The sequence below is a fragment of the Saccopteryx bilineata genome, chromosome 1, assembly GCF_036850765.1.
Source record: "Saccopteryx bilineata isolate mSacBil1 chromosome 1, mSacBil1_pri_phased_curated, whole genome shotgun sequence".
In the NCBI taxonomy this organism is placed as follows: Eukaryota; Metazoa; Chordata; class Mammalia; order Chiroptera; family Emballonuridae; genus Saccopteryx; species Saccopteryx bilineata.
This window is the reverse complement of record NC_089490.1, coordinates 249,715,996-249,730,120: the sequence shown is the minus strand read 5'-3', so window position 1 is coordinate 249,730,120 and position 14,125 is coordinate 249,715,996. Positions and strand designations below refer to the sequence as shown.

At 43.8% G+C, this 14,125-nt stretch overlaps 1 protein-coding gene across 3 annotated transcripts in view; it reads left to right on the top strand.

Moving 5' to 3' along the window:
* Window positions 1–1,954: 1,954 nt before the first annotated feature.
* EMB (embigin) overlaps window positions 1,955–14,125 on the top strand; it is a 53,325-nt gene continuing 41,154 nt past the window's right edge. For 2 of the 3 annotated variants that reach the window (XM_066240629.1, XM_066240630.1), the window contains exons 1-2: window positions 1,955–3,247; window positions 13,426–13,515. In XM_066240629.1, the coding sequence (XP_066096726.1) occupies window positions 3,136–3,247; window positions 13,426–13,515 (202 nt within the window). In that variant the 5' untranslated portion in view covers window positions 1,955–3,135. Of the gene's footprint in view, window positions 3,248–3,506; window positions 3,648–13,425; window positions 13,516–14,125 lie in introns of those variants that run through there. The other variant, XM_066240632.1, reaches the window with a different exon arrangement.

The following is a 14,125-nucleotide window of genomic DNA, read 5'->3' as shown; positions in this document are numbered from 1 at the left end:
GAATCACAGACCCTGACTACCAATAAAATATTGAAACGGAAATTTAAGCCAAGAATGAAGGCCAAGTCACAAGTCCATACATTATTCATTGTCAGATTAATTCTACGGACAGTATGAGTTCAGAGGAGAGTGTCTGGATTATTGATTTTTGTGGCGATGTTACCCCCAAATTCTGTGGCTTAAACGACAGCAGTGCCATTGTCCCTCAGAGCCGAGTGGCCCGAGCAGAGGCCAGGCAATGCTCCCTGCTCTCCATGGCATCTACAGGCTGCCAGGAGGGTCCCACACAAATGTAGCGCCCTCCTGCTCCTGGGCTGCTCGGTTCCCATGACAACGCATTGTTCTGAGGCCTCCACGCAGTCTGGGCTTCTCGCAGCAGGGGAGGAGAAAGGAAGTGGACACGCTTGTGGTCTGGATCCGGAAACTGACATAGTGTTACTTCAGTAATATTTATATGTCACAGGCCCCACCCAGCCAAGGCGAGGACACACACCCTCCTTCCTCCTCAACACCTCGTGATGAGGAGGGAGTCAATGCATTTAGGCCATACTAAATTCACCATGGAGCATGGAGGGAGGTCAATGTGGCCCAGAATGGTCAGAAAATGCCACACAGGGAAGGATGATTTGAAAGGATATAGAGCATTTGAAAAAAATGGAGTGAGAATGTGGTGAAACACACCAATATACAAATATAGAAAGAAGCAGTGGGAAAAAGATTTCCAAATGGCTTAGCAAGGCAAGAATTCTTTTTCAACTTGCTTTGCTCTAACAACAAAAAGTGACCTTGGCAATTAGCCTCAACTTGGGCAAGTTATGTTTTTCTGTGAATAAAAAGGCCAATGCAACTAAAAAGATAATTTTCTGTTATGTGAGGTCAGCTTCTGTGAAGAAAGGTGAAGTTGAGCTGAAGGATTCTACAGGGCTTATTGGGGAAGGCCCATTTCAGTAACACTCTTCAAAGGTGTTGGGAAATGTTTGCAGTTAGTCCTATAACAGGAAGCAGGCAGGCAGCAAAGGGCTTTGCTTTAGCAACCCATGGTTAGGCACTGTGGGGTTAGCACGTTAGGCCAAGGAACTGAGACAGCTGTAACTTTAAATGCTTAGTCCTTCTGGATCTCTCATAAGTCTTTGTTTAGAAAGCCTTAATCATTATAACCGTTATCTTCTGACTGAGAAGAGGCTTTTCTTTGAGTGGGAGCTCGTAGATAAATATCTCTAGATGAGTAATCACTAGCGTGTATGAGCTCTGTGCGGTACAGGCAGCCCACTCCGGAACACTGCCTGACACTTGGTAGACATTTACTATTGCTTAGTGAACTGTATTACTCAGAGTGTCTCAGCACCAATTTAAATAACATGCGTCCCTTCTCACAGGTTTGCCCATATAATCATAAACCAGACACCAGAGACTATCTTAGTAATATATACCAATTAAAACTTAGTCAGTCCTGCCTAGAGTGAGCACACCTGTTGTGTACCACTTCAGTTTTTAAAATGTCTATGTACCATTTTCTTTTAATCCTCTTCTTATTTTTTTTTGGACATGGATATATTTTGAATTTATGAATATCAAGCCTGACATCCAAAAAAACAAAGGGGGAGAAAACAAAGTTCATGAGAAATATCGGCCGGATATATCGCTCAGTCGGTTGGAGTGTCCTCCCAAAGCTCAGAGGATCCCGGTTCGATCCCTAGTCAGGGCACATACAAGAACAACTCGATGCTCCTGTCTCTCTGTCTCTCTCTGCCTCTCTCACAGAACTAAATAAATAAATATACCCCTCCCCCCATTGATCTGAGAGAGAGCAAGAAAGAGAGAGAGAGAGAGAGAGAGAGAGAGAGAAACATCAGCTTGTCAGTTTGACCTAGTTGTTCCATGTAGTTGTATACTCATTGATTGCTTCTCTCAAGTGTGGAAATTGAATCCCCAGCATGGGTATGTCCAGACGATGCTTAATCCACTGAACCACCTGGCCAGGTCTAAAATTTTTTTATTGACTTATTTTAGAGACAGAGGATGGGAGGGAGAGAATAATTTGTTGTTCCCACCAATTCAAGCTTCATTGGTTGATTCTCTTTTGTGCCCTGACTGTAATCAATCAGCAACCCGGCTGTATTGGGACCACCCTCAGCTACTTGGCTAGAGCCTAAAACCTACATCTTTTAATGTGTTACCGCATCCTGGGGGGGAAAAAAGACTAGAATTTACTAGTCTTTTATGTTATAATGGAGATTCTTCCTCCCCTCTCTGATAAAGCCATAGCTTTTAGTTGTTTTAATTGATTTGGTCTGGAGCACTGAAAATTCCAAGCCACATAAACAGCACTACAGTGTCCAGCCTGGCGCAGCTCAACAGCTGCAGGGTTTACAGTAACTATTTTTGGTAGTTTTTGTTTCTGGAGTGAGCTCTAGGTGGCTCTTCAACACCTGTTAGGCTAAGCAAACAAAAGGAAAGAAAAAATAAACACACTTTAAGTCCTTGGGACTCCTCATCTGGAAAGAACTGGCTGAGCCTTCAGGGACCAGAGAGGAGGCGGTATGCAGTGGGCACCAGCAGGGACAGAGATTCGTCCGGGATGCAGGGCAGCTAGACAGCGGCTCTACCAGTGGAAACTGAAGTCTCCTTAATACCCCCGGGATGTGGGTTATTAAGAAAAGTGTTCTCCATCCTCCCATCTGTTCCATCAAAGCAAATATGTGAACATGCTTCAAACGAACTGCAAAGAACAGCCTGCAGATATTATGGATAAGGATATGGTATCGATGAATTTTCAGCCTCTCCCCCAGTAGACAGACATCACCTGCCGTAGGTCGCCCCCCAGACCTGCCACGCCCCACGGGAGGGAGCGGGAGGGGCGGCGCCGACCAGGGGCCACCGCACATCCGGGAGTGTCGGCCGCGATCGGGCCGCGCGCCGCGCAATTAACGGAGGGCCGGGCACAGCCGTGGGTCGGCTGCGGGTGCGGCGAGGGCGACCCGGGGAGGAGGGCAGAGCGCCGGCCCCTCCCATTCCGCCTTGACTCGCGTGTCGGTTCCTGAGACTGGCATCGAGCGCCAGGCCGCCGGCGAGTGTGCACAGTTCTTCCAGGCGCGGGAGGCGGTGCGCCGAGGACCCAGAGGGCCCGCCGGCACCATGTGCGCCCTCCTCGGCCTGCGGGGGCCGCGGGCGCCGCCGCCTCAGCCGCTGCTGCTCCTGTGCCTGCTGGCCGCGGCGCGCCCAGGCCGGCCGGACAGCCAGTCCCCAGGTGCGATGGATGCGGGAGTCGGCGGGGAGGTCGTCTGGCGGGCGGGGGGGGAGGCAGGGCCGGCCCGCGGGCACCGTGTTGGGGAGGGGCGCTTGGTGGCTAGCGGCGCAGGGGGACAGCGGCGGCCGCTGCCTCGCATTGGCCACGCTTCAGTTATCTAACCCGGAGCAGGGGACTGAGACGTTGCAGGTGCCATCGCTCGGGGTGGGGTGGGGTGGGGGGGACGGCTGAGTCTGGAACCTGCAGTGCCCGACGTTCGAGGACGTTGGCAGTAGGGCAGCGTCTCAGGGTTCTTAAGGAGAGGACGTTAGGATGTCGGGGTGCGGCCCGGCCTCTGCGAAAGTGGCAGCATTCTGAAAGCCACCTCCACCAAGGCCACCTCCCTTCACTGGAATGGATGGTAAGGCTGAAATAGTGCCTACGCTCTCCCTGGGGGCGGGCTGGCTTTGAGGATGGGAAACAAGGTAACAACCAAACAAAGCCACAACTCATTGGAATGTGTGCCTGTCAGCGTGAGAGAGAGAAAGAAAGAGAGAGAGAGAGAGAGAGAGAGAGGGAATTCTTTTACACCATGGTCTTGGACAGTGAAGCTTTTTGTGCTTGTTCTTTTGGTAAAGACACTTTGTGAACATTACACTGAGAGAAATAAGTAACTCAGAAAAAGCCAAGAACTGTATGACTTCACACATAGGTGGGATATAAAACCGAGACCCATGGACATAGATAAAAGCAAAGTGGTTACCAGGAGGAGGGGAGTAAGGAGGAACACCGGTATATATTGCTCACAAAAATTGGGGATATTTCAAAATGAATATGAAGCTATCAAATATCCCCTAATTTTTGTGAGCTGCATATATCCCACGTAGGTGGGATATAAAACTGAGATTCGTGGACATAGGTAAAAGTGAAATGGTTACCCGAGGAAGGAGGTGGGGTCAGAGGAATTAAGAAGGACAAATGGCCTGACCTGTGGTGGCACAGTGGGATGGAGCATCAACCTGGAACACTGAGGTTGCCGGTTCGAAGCCTTGGGCTTGCCTGGTCAAGGCACATATGGGAGTTGATGCTTCCTGCTCCTCCCCCTTCTCTCTCTCTCTCTCCCCTCTCTCTAAAAATCAATAAATAAAATATTAAAAAAAAAAGAAGGACAAATGTATGTGAGGGACAATGATTTGACTTTGGGTGATGGGCACACAATTCAATCAACAGTTCAAATGCTATAGAGATGTTCACTTGAAACCTAGAGACTTTTTTTAAAAATTATTTATTCATTTTTAGAAAGGAGAGAGAGAGGGAGAGAGAGAGAGACAGAGAGAGAAGAGAGAGACAGAAGGAGGGAGGAGCTGGAAGCATTAACTCCCATATATGCCTTAACCAGGCAAGCCCAGGGTTTTGAACCGGCGACCTCAGCATTTCCAGGTCGACGCTTTATCCACTGCACCACCACAGGTCAGGCAAAACCTAGATACTCTTAATAACCAATGTCACGCCCACTATTACATTTAATTAAAAAAAAAAGACACTTTAAAAGAGGGATTTGGGGGCAAAACATTCTCAAAACCAATACTAAATTTGCCATTTTTGGCTTCACATATTTGTAGTTATTTTTTACACTGAAAATATTTCATCTAACTTATTCTCTAATGTACTCTCCTGTGTCATAAATTTCAGTGTTAGCAGCCTATTATGCTAACAGACCGCCTCTCAAGTTGCTGTATATTGTCTGTCAGTTAACTAAAATCAGGGTTACTCTATGCAGGGTTTTCAGCTTTTTATAGGAATTCATTTTTATGGGCTTATAGTAGCTTTTTCATAATATACTGTAAAGATGGAAAGAGCATCAAAGGATTTGATTATTCATTTTTAAACAAATACCCTTCAAAAAACCTAGTTGTCCACAAGTTGGACAGAATAATTTGATTTGCTTCAGTTTCTAAACTCATGTCTCTTTTTCATTCAGACCACCTATAAAGGATTGTCAAGGACATTTTCCCCTTGAGATTGTCCTTGATTCTTCTGTTCCTGAACCACCCTTCATGCACCCCAGATTACTGCCCTTATGAGGACCAATGTGTTTTGGGTTAGTCTCAGAACTTGGGTGCCTAATGTGGCTACCTGTTGGAATTACTAGGGAACTTGAAAGTACTTCTTGGATCTCATCCTCACAAGTTCCCATTCAGCTGGCCTGGGATGCAGCCTGGACCTCAGGAGCTTTTCAAATCCTCTGTGATTTTCATCATGTGACTGAAGTGGGTGGAAAGCCACTGCTTTACAAGGATGTGGCCTAGAGGGTGCACTGTTGGGGAGTCATTTATTCCATTGGCACCAGGGAGTCAGGTGTCAGCGGACGTTCAGAGTAGACCTCTCAAAAGCAACACAAGAAGGTGGAGTAAATTAGCAGAAACAGTACATATATGTTTTGGCAAATGTCTGTACTTGTATACAGTGTCAGTGACATGTGTTCAGCCTCTCTTCTGCCAAAATGATGGAGGCACGTGCCATATAAATGGCATGGAATTAGCATATAATTTTAATGAAGAATTAAGTAAACACTGTCAGGCAGCCTCATCTGGTTTCATAGACTCTGTATTCAATCTCCATGAAATTCAATTTCCTCTTTGCTCAAGGTCACGATGAAGTTTATTGTTAGTTTATGCTTTGAACGACTTTGATACCTAGGTGTTATATACACCAGCCATTCTGGGCCAAATTGAAGATTAAAGGTGGCTATGATTTTTTCATATTTATTATAGAACACAAGGGTGTTCACTGCGCACACATTGCATTAGGCCGTTTATGGCACTCTGAGTTAGTTTTTATTGACTCAGAGATGAAGAAATTGGAACTTAGTGAGGTTAAATGATTGCCCAAGTATACATAATTAATTAAGTAGGAGAGCAGGAAATTTAGCATGGTTCAATCCAGCCGCAGAGCTTGTTTTCTTAAACACAGTGCATAGTTGTGGCTCTGAGATAACTGAGTATGTCTGTGAACATTTGGAATCAAGCTACGTGCTTGTTTGGGGCTGAAGGCTCACCCTCGCCCTTAACCTGTTTCTGTTAAGAAATAGGAAATCCCTTTGTAAAGGAGACCTGTGACTTAAGCAGGAATATCCAGGCATCGATGTTATTACTATTATATGGAACACATCGAGAGAATGGGTCATGTTTACCCTTTGAAAAATGTTTGCGGGGGAGTAATTTGAAATGATGTTTAGCTTCTAGAGTCACGTGGCCTACACGCTTCCTTAAAGAAGCCCCTTCCTGCTCCATGCCTCCCTTTCCCCCTGGAGCAGCTGCCTAGTAACAGATATTTGTTGGAAGAAATATTCAAGCACCTAGATGTGCGTGATGGTGGGTTAGTCTTTATTTACATAGAAAGCTTTAGCAGTTTTTACCTTTCCTTTAAAATGTGTCAAGGAACCGGAATCTTATCTTTAATAGGGTTGTATCTGATGCATCAGAAAGATTATTTTTACGGAAAGCATGTGACTTCCCATTCAAAAAAGTTGTTTTTTTCATTGTTTGATTTTAGAGAGAGGAAGGGAGAGAGAGAGAGAGGGAGAAAGAGAGAGAGAGAGAGAGAGAAACATTGATCTGTTCCTGAATGTGCCTTGACCGGGGATCGAATCTGCATCCTCTGTGTATTGGGATGATGCTCTAACCAACCAAGCTATCCGGCCAGGCTACCACATAAAAAATTCTACCTTAAAATTAAAGTTACATCATATAAACGTTTTTAAAGAAAACTATCTCTTCCTCTTCCTAGACTTCTGACTGCATATCTCATTCCCTCTTCCTTTCCTTCCCAGAATGGGTCCTGTAGCCATAAAGTGGGGGGATGCAGGGAGGCACCCTCTCTTGTTGGATGGTGGAAGCCAAAGGGACCCCTATAAGGGAATTAGAGGCTGAGCTGAGGTGGGCTGGTGTCCAGGGAGAAGGTTGGCCCCTCCTGGCCGGTCGGAGCCTCAGCACAGTGAGGTGAGAGCCCCTGCAGAGAGGGGTCCCTGGCGTTGGGCTGCCGAGCTGAGCAGAGTGAGGAGGCTCTATGTAAGGGCAGCCCGCATGGAACACGTGGTGTCTGATCCTGGTCAGGGGCGAGCAGGCAGTGCGGGGCACTGGAGCCTGAGTGATCAGACGACCTCGGGACCAGGTGTGGCAGTGGGGGAGTAGCTCTCTACAGGGGGATTGATCAAATAGGGAAAGGTGGTAAGGCTAAGACTGGGGTGGGGGGAAGTGTAAGGTAAGCCTGGGACATCTTGTGCCAGAAAGCAGTGACGTGCTAAAAGAAGGACAGGTCATGTCAAAGGGTACAGGAGGCAGACGGAGGCTCCCACTAGGCAAAGCTACGACACGCTGAACATCAGCACCCACCAAATAATTGTCATTGGGTAATATAGGTATTTGTAAGTACGTGCTGGTATAAATTAATTAAATGGATCTAGTAAAAGTTTGATGAGACCCAGCATATTACATAGTTTCAAAGGAACGTCACGCAAAATTCTTACTAACCAAAAGGGCAAAAGAGCAAATTGATAGCAGAGGAGGCTGCCAGATCCGGCTTTCATCACATGGTCAAAGCGGACAGTATCTGGAAGGAGAAATAAAAGTGGTGTGCCATCCAATAAGATGCCATGAAAACACAATCGCCTCTGTGATATTCCTGCCAAGGGTGCCTGCTCTGAACCTGGTCATGTTACAGCGTAGTTATCCTGTTACCTCCATAAGCACATGGTCACGCAAGTCAGGAGAGACTCAAGGTGGTCAGATGGAGGGAGAAAAAGACTTCTGTTGAAATGCAGATAAAGTGTGGGGTGAGGGGGTAAGACAGACATGCTTCTTCTCCTGTCTGAACAGCTGTATTGGGAGGTGTCCTTTGCAGTAAGCGCACGGTGATGTTTGAGAAGGGAATGGGTCATTAGGTCAGCAACTTCTTCTCAGATGGTCCAGGGGGAAAATTCTTGATTCTGTACTTGCAAGTTTTAGTTCAAGATTATTTGAAAAGAAGCAAAACATCTTTTTACTCTTTCTGAGGAAGCCTGGTGTTAAACAAGAGGGGATAGTTGAGAAATGGTCACAGGTGTTTCTGATTAGGTACCAATTTCAAAAGGAGTATTTATTCTCAGACAGTGACAAGCTATGTGTTATGGTGGCTCGTCCTAAATGGTCATCTTTTGAAGTTTCTTCTGTATAGCTGGCCTCACACGTTTCGTAACAGAATGTGAAATGTGGAAAGAAATCATTTGGGACCCACACATTAACGTAGAAGGGAAAAACACCTCACAGTGTTTTATTAAAAATAAACTCTCTGTTCCTAATAATAGTCACTATCCACGCATAAATAAACCCCAACTAATTTATTGTTAGCATAGAAATAATAGGTGTTATCTTTTTTAAAAATGGTGTTGTTCTTTTAATTGAAAACTATTTTTTCTGGCGTTTTTAAAGTTCTTGTGGTCGTATCATTTCTAATATATCTTTACTCCCAAGATAGAATCTTTTTTTTTAAATATACCTTTATAATTAGCTACTCCTGAGATCCTGAAAGGGAATTTAGAGGTAATATTTGATTGATATTGAAACCCCCAGTGCTTTTGTGATGTAGCCAAGAGCCTGGAGCTGGCCAATAGCTCTCACTGGTTTCCTGTTTCATATTTGAAAAGTGTATCCAGCAATTAGTGCTTCTTCCTGAAAGGTCCTGAGAATAGGCCCCTGTCAGCAGAGAGCTGAGGAGGGAGACAGATCTTTGTGGCCTCCCCCCTCTCTGGGTGGGGCCCAAGTAGAGGTAGGGGAGGAAGCCCGTTCAGGAGAGGAGGAGGGTGGTGGTTGGCTCACCAAGGTTCTGCTCGAGGTGGGTCAGCTTGAAGATGATGAAGCTCCAGCCCTTTTCTGTTTTTTTTTTTTTTTTTGGGGGGGGGTGTGTGTGGAGAAAATGCAAAGAAAGTTTGCCAGAAAAGGTCATGCTTTCAAATATCAGCACCTCAGGGCCCTGGGCCATTGAAGATAAGTGAAAATCATCCTGCTGAAGTACCAGGGCTGGCAGCATACCTGTTTTGAAATGAGGGTTCCTCAGCCGTGTGGCATTACTGACGTCACAGGCTGGGTCGTTCTCTGTTATGAGGGCTGTTATTGTCGAATACTCAACAACATCCCTACGTAGTGGCTAAGTTGTGTCCCATGAAAAGAAATGTCTGAGTCCTGACCCTTAGTACCTGTGAAAGGGACCTTATTTGAGGGTGAGTCTTTGCAGATGTGATCAAGGTAAAATTCAGTCATGCTAGATCAGGGTCGGCCCTCTACCCCATGACCATGGGCTTTATGAAAGGCCGAAGAGGGAGACTTGGACACGGAGACACAGACACACAGAGGGAAGATGACTGATGAAGATGAAAGCAGTCAATTGGGAGGATGCAGCTACAAGCTGAGGGCCACCAAGGATTGCTGGCAGCCAGCAGAAGAGAGGGAGAGGCCAGGAAGGGTTCTCCCTGGATCCTCCAGCGGGGCTATGGCGCTGAACCTTAATTTTAGGCTTCTAGCCTCCAGAACCAGGAGAGAGTGAACTTCAGTAGTTTTAAGCCACCACATTTATGGTAATTTGTCATGGTGGCCCCAGGAAATTAACATGCTGTACTTGACCTTCCCCAAGTTTGACAACCAAAATGTCTCCAGACATTGCTAAATGTCCCACAGGGGGCAAAAATCACCCTCAGTTGTGACACACTGAATAAAATCTAAGTCTTATCAAAGACTAAGCTAGAGGTTGAAACAATTTAAAAACCTACTGTATTTATTTTTTTTTAACTTTATTTTTTTTTTTTACAGAGACAGAGAGAGAGCTAAAGAGAGGGATAGATAGGGACAGACAGACAGAAACAGAGAGAGATGAGAAGCATCAATCATTAGTTTTTTGTTGCGATACCTTCCTTAGTTGTTTATTGATTGCTTTCTCATATTTGCCTTGACCGCGGGCCTTCAGCAGACTGAGTAACCCCTTGCTCGAGCCAGCAACCTTGGGTCCAAGCTGGTGGGCTTTTGCTCAAACCAGAGGAGCCCGCGCTCAAGCTGGAGACCTTGGGGTCTCAAACCTGGGTCCTCTGCATCCCAGTCCAACGCTCTATCCATTGCGCCACCACCTGGTCAGGCAAAAACCTACTGTCTTTAGAAAGAGCAGAAATCCTAGTCACAATTTTGGGGTTTTATTTTTTTAAAAAGTTTGATTTGGCATAAGTGGCATAAGTTTCACTGTTAAAATATACTGCTCACAAAAATAGGGGATATTTCAAAATGAAGCCATAAAAAGCATTTGATTTTTCTTTTATTAAACAAGAACATCAGAAAAGTAAACAAGTCAAAGTTGTCCGATTATGCAAATGAGGTGCAAAACCAACTTTTATTTCATTGGTGAAATGCACTAGACAAAAGACTGAAAGTCCTGGAGTATCTGCACGTTCCCTGATCCCCTGATTTTTGTGAGCAGTGTTTTACTGATCTATGCAAGGGTAGGTTGAAACATAAGAATTTACATTTTATTGCAAAAATGATATTTTAAAGAAAAGATTGATATATTTATATTCCTAAATGACCTAAATTTTAAAAAATAGCTTGACAAGGCTGTGTAAAAATGCAGATGGTTCTTGGCATTAGGCTTTTTCATTGTTCCTTAATTTATTTGAACTAAAATGTCCTTCTTGGCCAATAATTCCCATACTGTGTAAAAAAAACAACAACCTTGAGTTTCTTGTCTGAATGGTTTTCTGACCCCAACTTAGACATCCCCATCAGGAAGCTAATTTTCCTGACAAACTCCTTCCGGAGTACAGGATCTGGGAATTAAGGGACACTTATTCCTCCTTCTCGTCTTTCTTCCATTGCAGTTACAGACATAGGATAGGAATATTGTCTTCCCAGAACTCAGAAGGAGAACTACCATATTTCCCCATGTATATAGATGCTCCCATGTATAAGATGCACCTTAATTTTGGGGTCCAAAATTTGGGGGAAAAAGTATTGCATAAAGTTATTGAACTCAAGTTTTATTCATCATAAAATTCATACAATTCCTCACCACTGTCAAAACTCCCATCCAGCCTGACCTGCGGTGGCGCAGTGGGATAAAGCGTCAACCTGGAACACTGAGGTTGCTGGTTTGAAACCTTGGGCTTGCCTGGTCGAGGCACTTGTGGGAGTTGATGCTTCCTGCTCCTCCCCCTTCTCTCTCTCTTTCTCCTCTCTCTCTCAAAAAATCAATAAAAAAACCCCCAAAACTCCCATCCAGTAGCTTGTCCTCTTCTGTGTCTGATGACGAATCACTATCTTCATGTATTGCCTTGTCCTCAGTTCCATCTATGGCATTTGAAATGCCACAACCACTGTATAAGATGCACCCAGTTTATAGACCCCAAATCTTTCCCAAAAAATATGCGTCTTATACATGGGGAAATATGGTAAATACATTGCTTATAAGCAAAATTGGTAGTTAACTATTTTAGTGCTATAGTTCATCTATATCATGGCTTAAATGGCCTTTACAGCTTGACAGGGTTATATATATATAGCTTCCATGAGAAAATATATTTTGAGTTTTAAAAATCTGTTTTATAAATGGTATTTATTATCCATGTCTAGGTTTTAGTGTTTTTATTATTGGTTTGCACATTTATACTGTTGTGTATCAGAATGCTAAGATTAACATTTGTTAAAATAATTTAAATCATTCATATTGATAGCAATCAATACATTATGTGAGTGAGAAAGAGAGAGAGAGAGAGAGAATGATGTTTATCCGAATGATACTTTTTCTTATACCCATCTTTAAATGAAGTCTTGGCCCTTCCAAAGTTTTTAAATATCATAAATTGGAGGGATAATTTAGAGAAAATGCTATTCTTAAACAGTTGTACAGTTGAACTTATTTTTTGATTTAGATAAAGAGAAAATCTTAACACTCAAGGCAGTTTTCTAATGTTACTTATTCTTTCTTTCCTTCCCAATTTACTTCAATTAAATAGGCCCCCAAATTAAATATGTCAGTAATAAGCCTTTCCTTCTCTGACTTGATTGACAGAGTTGGAATCATTTTCATAGGAGGTAAGGTCTGGGGACCTCAAATAAAAGAAACAGTGGCCAGTGTAAGGAAAAGAAGCTCAGAGACCAGCGAGAGGTGGAGATGCAAACTGATTTCTTTGATAAAAGTGTTCAAAAGAGGATGTGGTGATGGAGGGAATCCATAAGTCCGTTTGGTGGAGGACTTGGAACTGTGTCCACAGCTGGAAGGAGGAGCAGCAGGAACTCACTGTGCACCCCTTTGCCCCTGCCCTCTGGTGCCCGGTGCTCTTTGTTCATGCTCCTCAGGCCTTCCTGATGGCCAGTCTGCTCCCTGACTCTCCCCTGCCCTCGTCTCTCCCTGCCCTTCTGTCTCTCACCTGCCCCTCTGTCTCTCACCTGCCCCCCTGTCCTCTTCATGCCCTTCCTTTCCCACTGCTTGTACTGAATTCCACAATGTCTTCATTCACGTTTTATAAATAAACTACAAAGTATAGGATAAGAATTTGAAAGTTTTTTGTTAAAAAAAGAAAAAAAGCTACTTCATGTAAATCAATAGGGATGTTTTAGTAAGAAAAGAACATAGAAACAATTGGAAATTTGTTTACTCGATAGCCCGATGTATTTCTGAATATCTGTGGAGCATTTGAGACCTAGTTAATCTGATCTTTCTGAAAATATTAATTTTTCAGTAATCGTATATAACATTTTACTGTTGTAGACTGGCTATTAGAGCAGGGGTAGTCAACCTTTTTATACCTACTGCCCACTTTTGTATCTCTGTTAGTCGTAAAATTTTCTAACCGCCCACCGGTTCCACAGTAATGGTGATTTATAAAGTAGGGAAGTAACTTTACTTTATAAAATTTATAAAGCAGAGTTACAGCAAGTTAAAGCATATAATAATAATTACTTACCAAGTACTTTATGTTGGATTTTCACTAAGTTTGGCAGAATAAATCTTTATAAAACAACTTACTATAGTTAAATCTATATTTTTATTTTTACTTTGGTTGCTCTGCTACCACCCACCATGAAAGTTGGAAGTGGGCAGTAGGGACCAGGTTGACTACCACTGTATTAGATTGTCACTGAATCTTGTTAAGAAAACACAACGATATGCTCTTTTTCTTACAGCTTCACCTTTTCCAAGTCTAGCTGGGCGAGAAGAGATGCAGGTTCGATACTTCAACCTTTCCTTGGAGAGTCATAACATATCACTGACTGGTAAATGCAGCATATTTACTGTAATATATATATTGTTGAAATAGGTTTTTATTTTTTAATTTATTGACTGATTTTAGAGAGGAAAGGGAGAGAGGCCAGGGCCAACTTTTTACTTTTAATTAAGCCACTGCATATTGCCTTATGAAGTACTAATCCCTGCTTGTGGTCTGGTGGTAGAAACACACCAGTTCCTTACACAATTACAGTATATGTACAGTATACTATATATAGTACCCGATACCTTACAGTATGGAATGTGGGGCTCTAATACCATGAGATGGTGTGTCGTGTGCAGGGAGGAGGCAGCTAATCTAGATGTGGGAGGCTAAGAAAGGCTACTAGGAAGGGACAGCTAGGAGGAGCATGGGTTCATTTTGACTTGCAGATCCTCTGATTTATTTATTTATTTTTATCAGTTCTTGCTGGTGTACCCATTTAGATCACTCTGCATTGAGAGGAGAATCTAGATGTCTAGTGAAAGACCTTTAGGTGGCTCATTTAAAGATGCTGTCTGTGAGTAAGTCACAGTGCTGTAGAAACACAAGTGAGGAGTTCTGAGACAGAGCTCAACTCTGCTGCTTCTTGCCACGGTGCTGGATTCCAGTGTCTC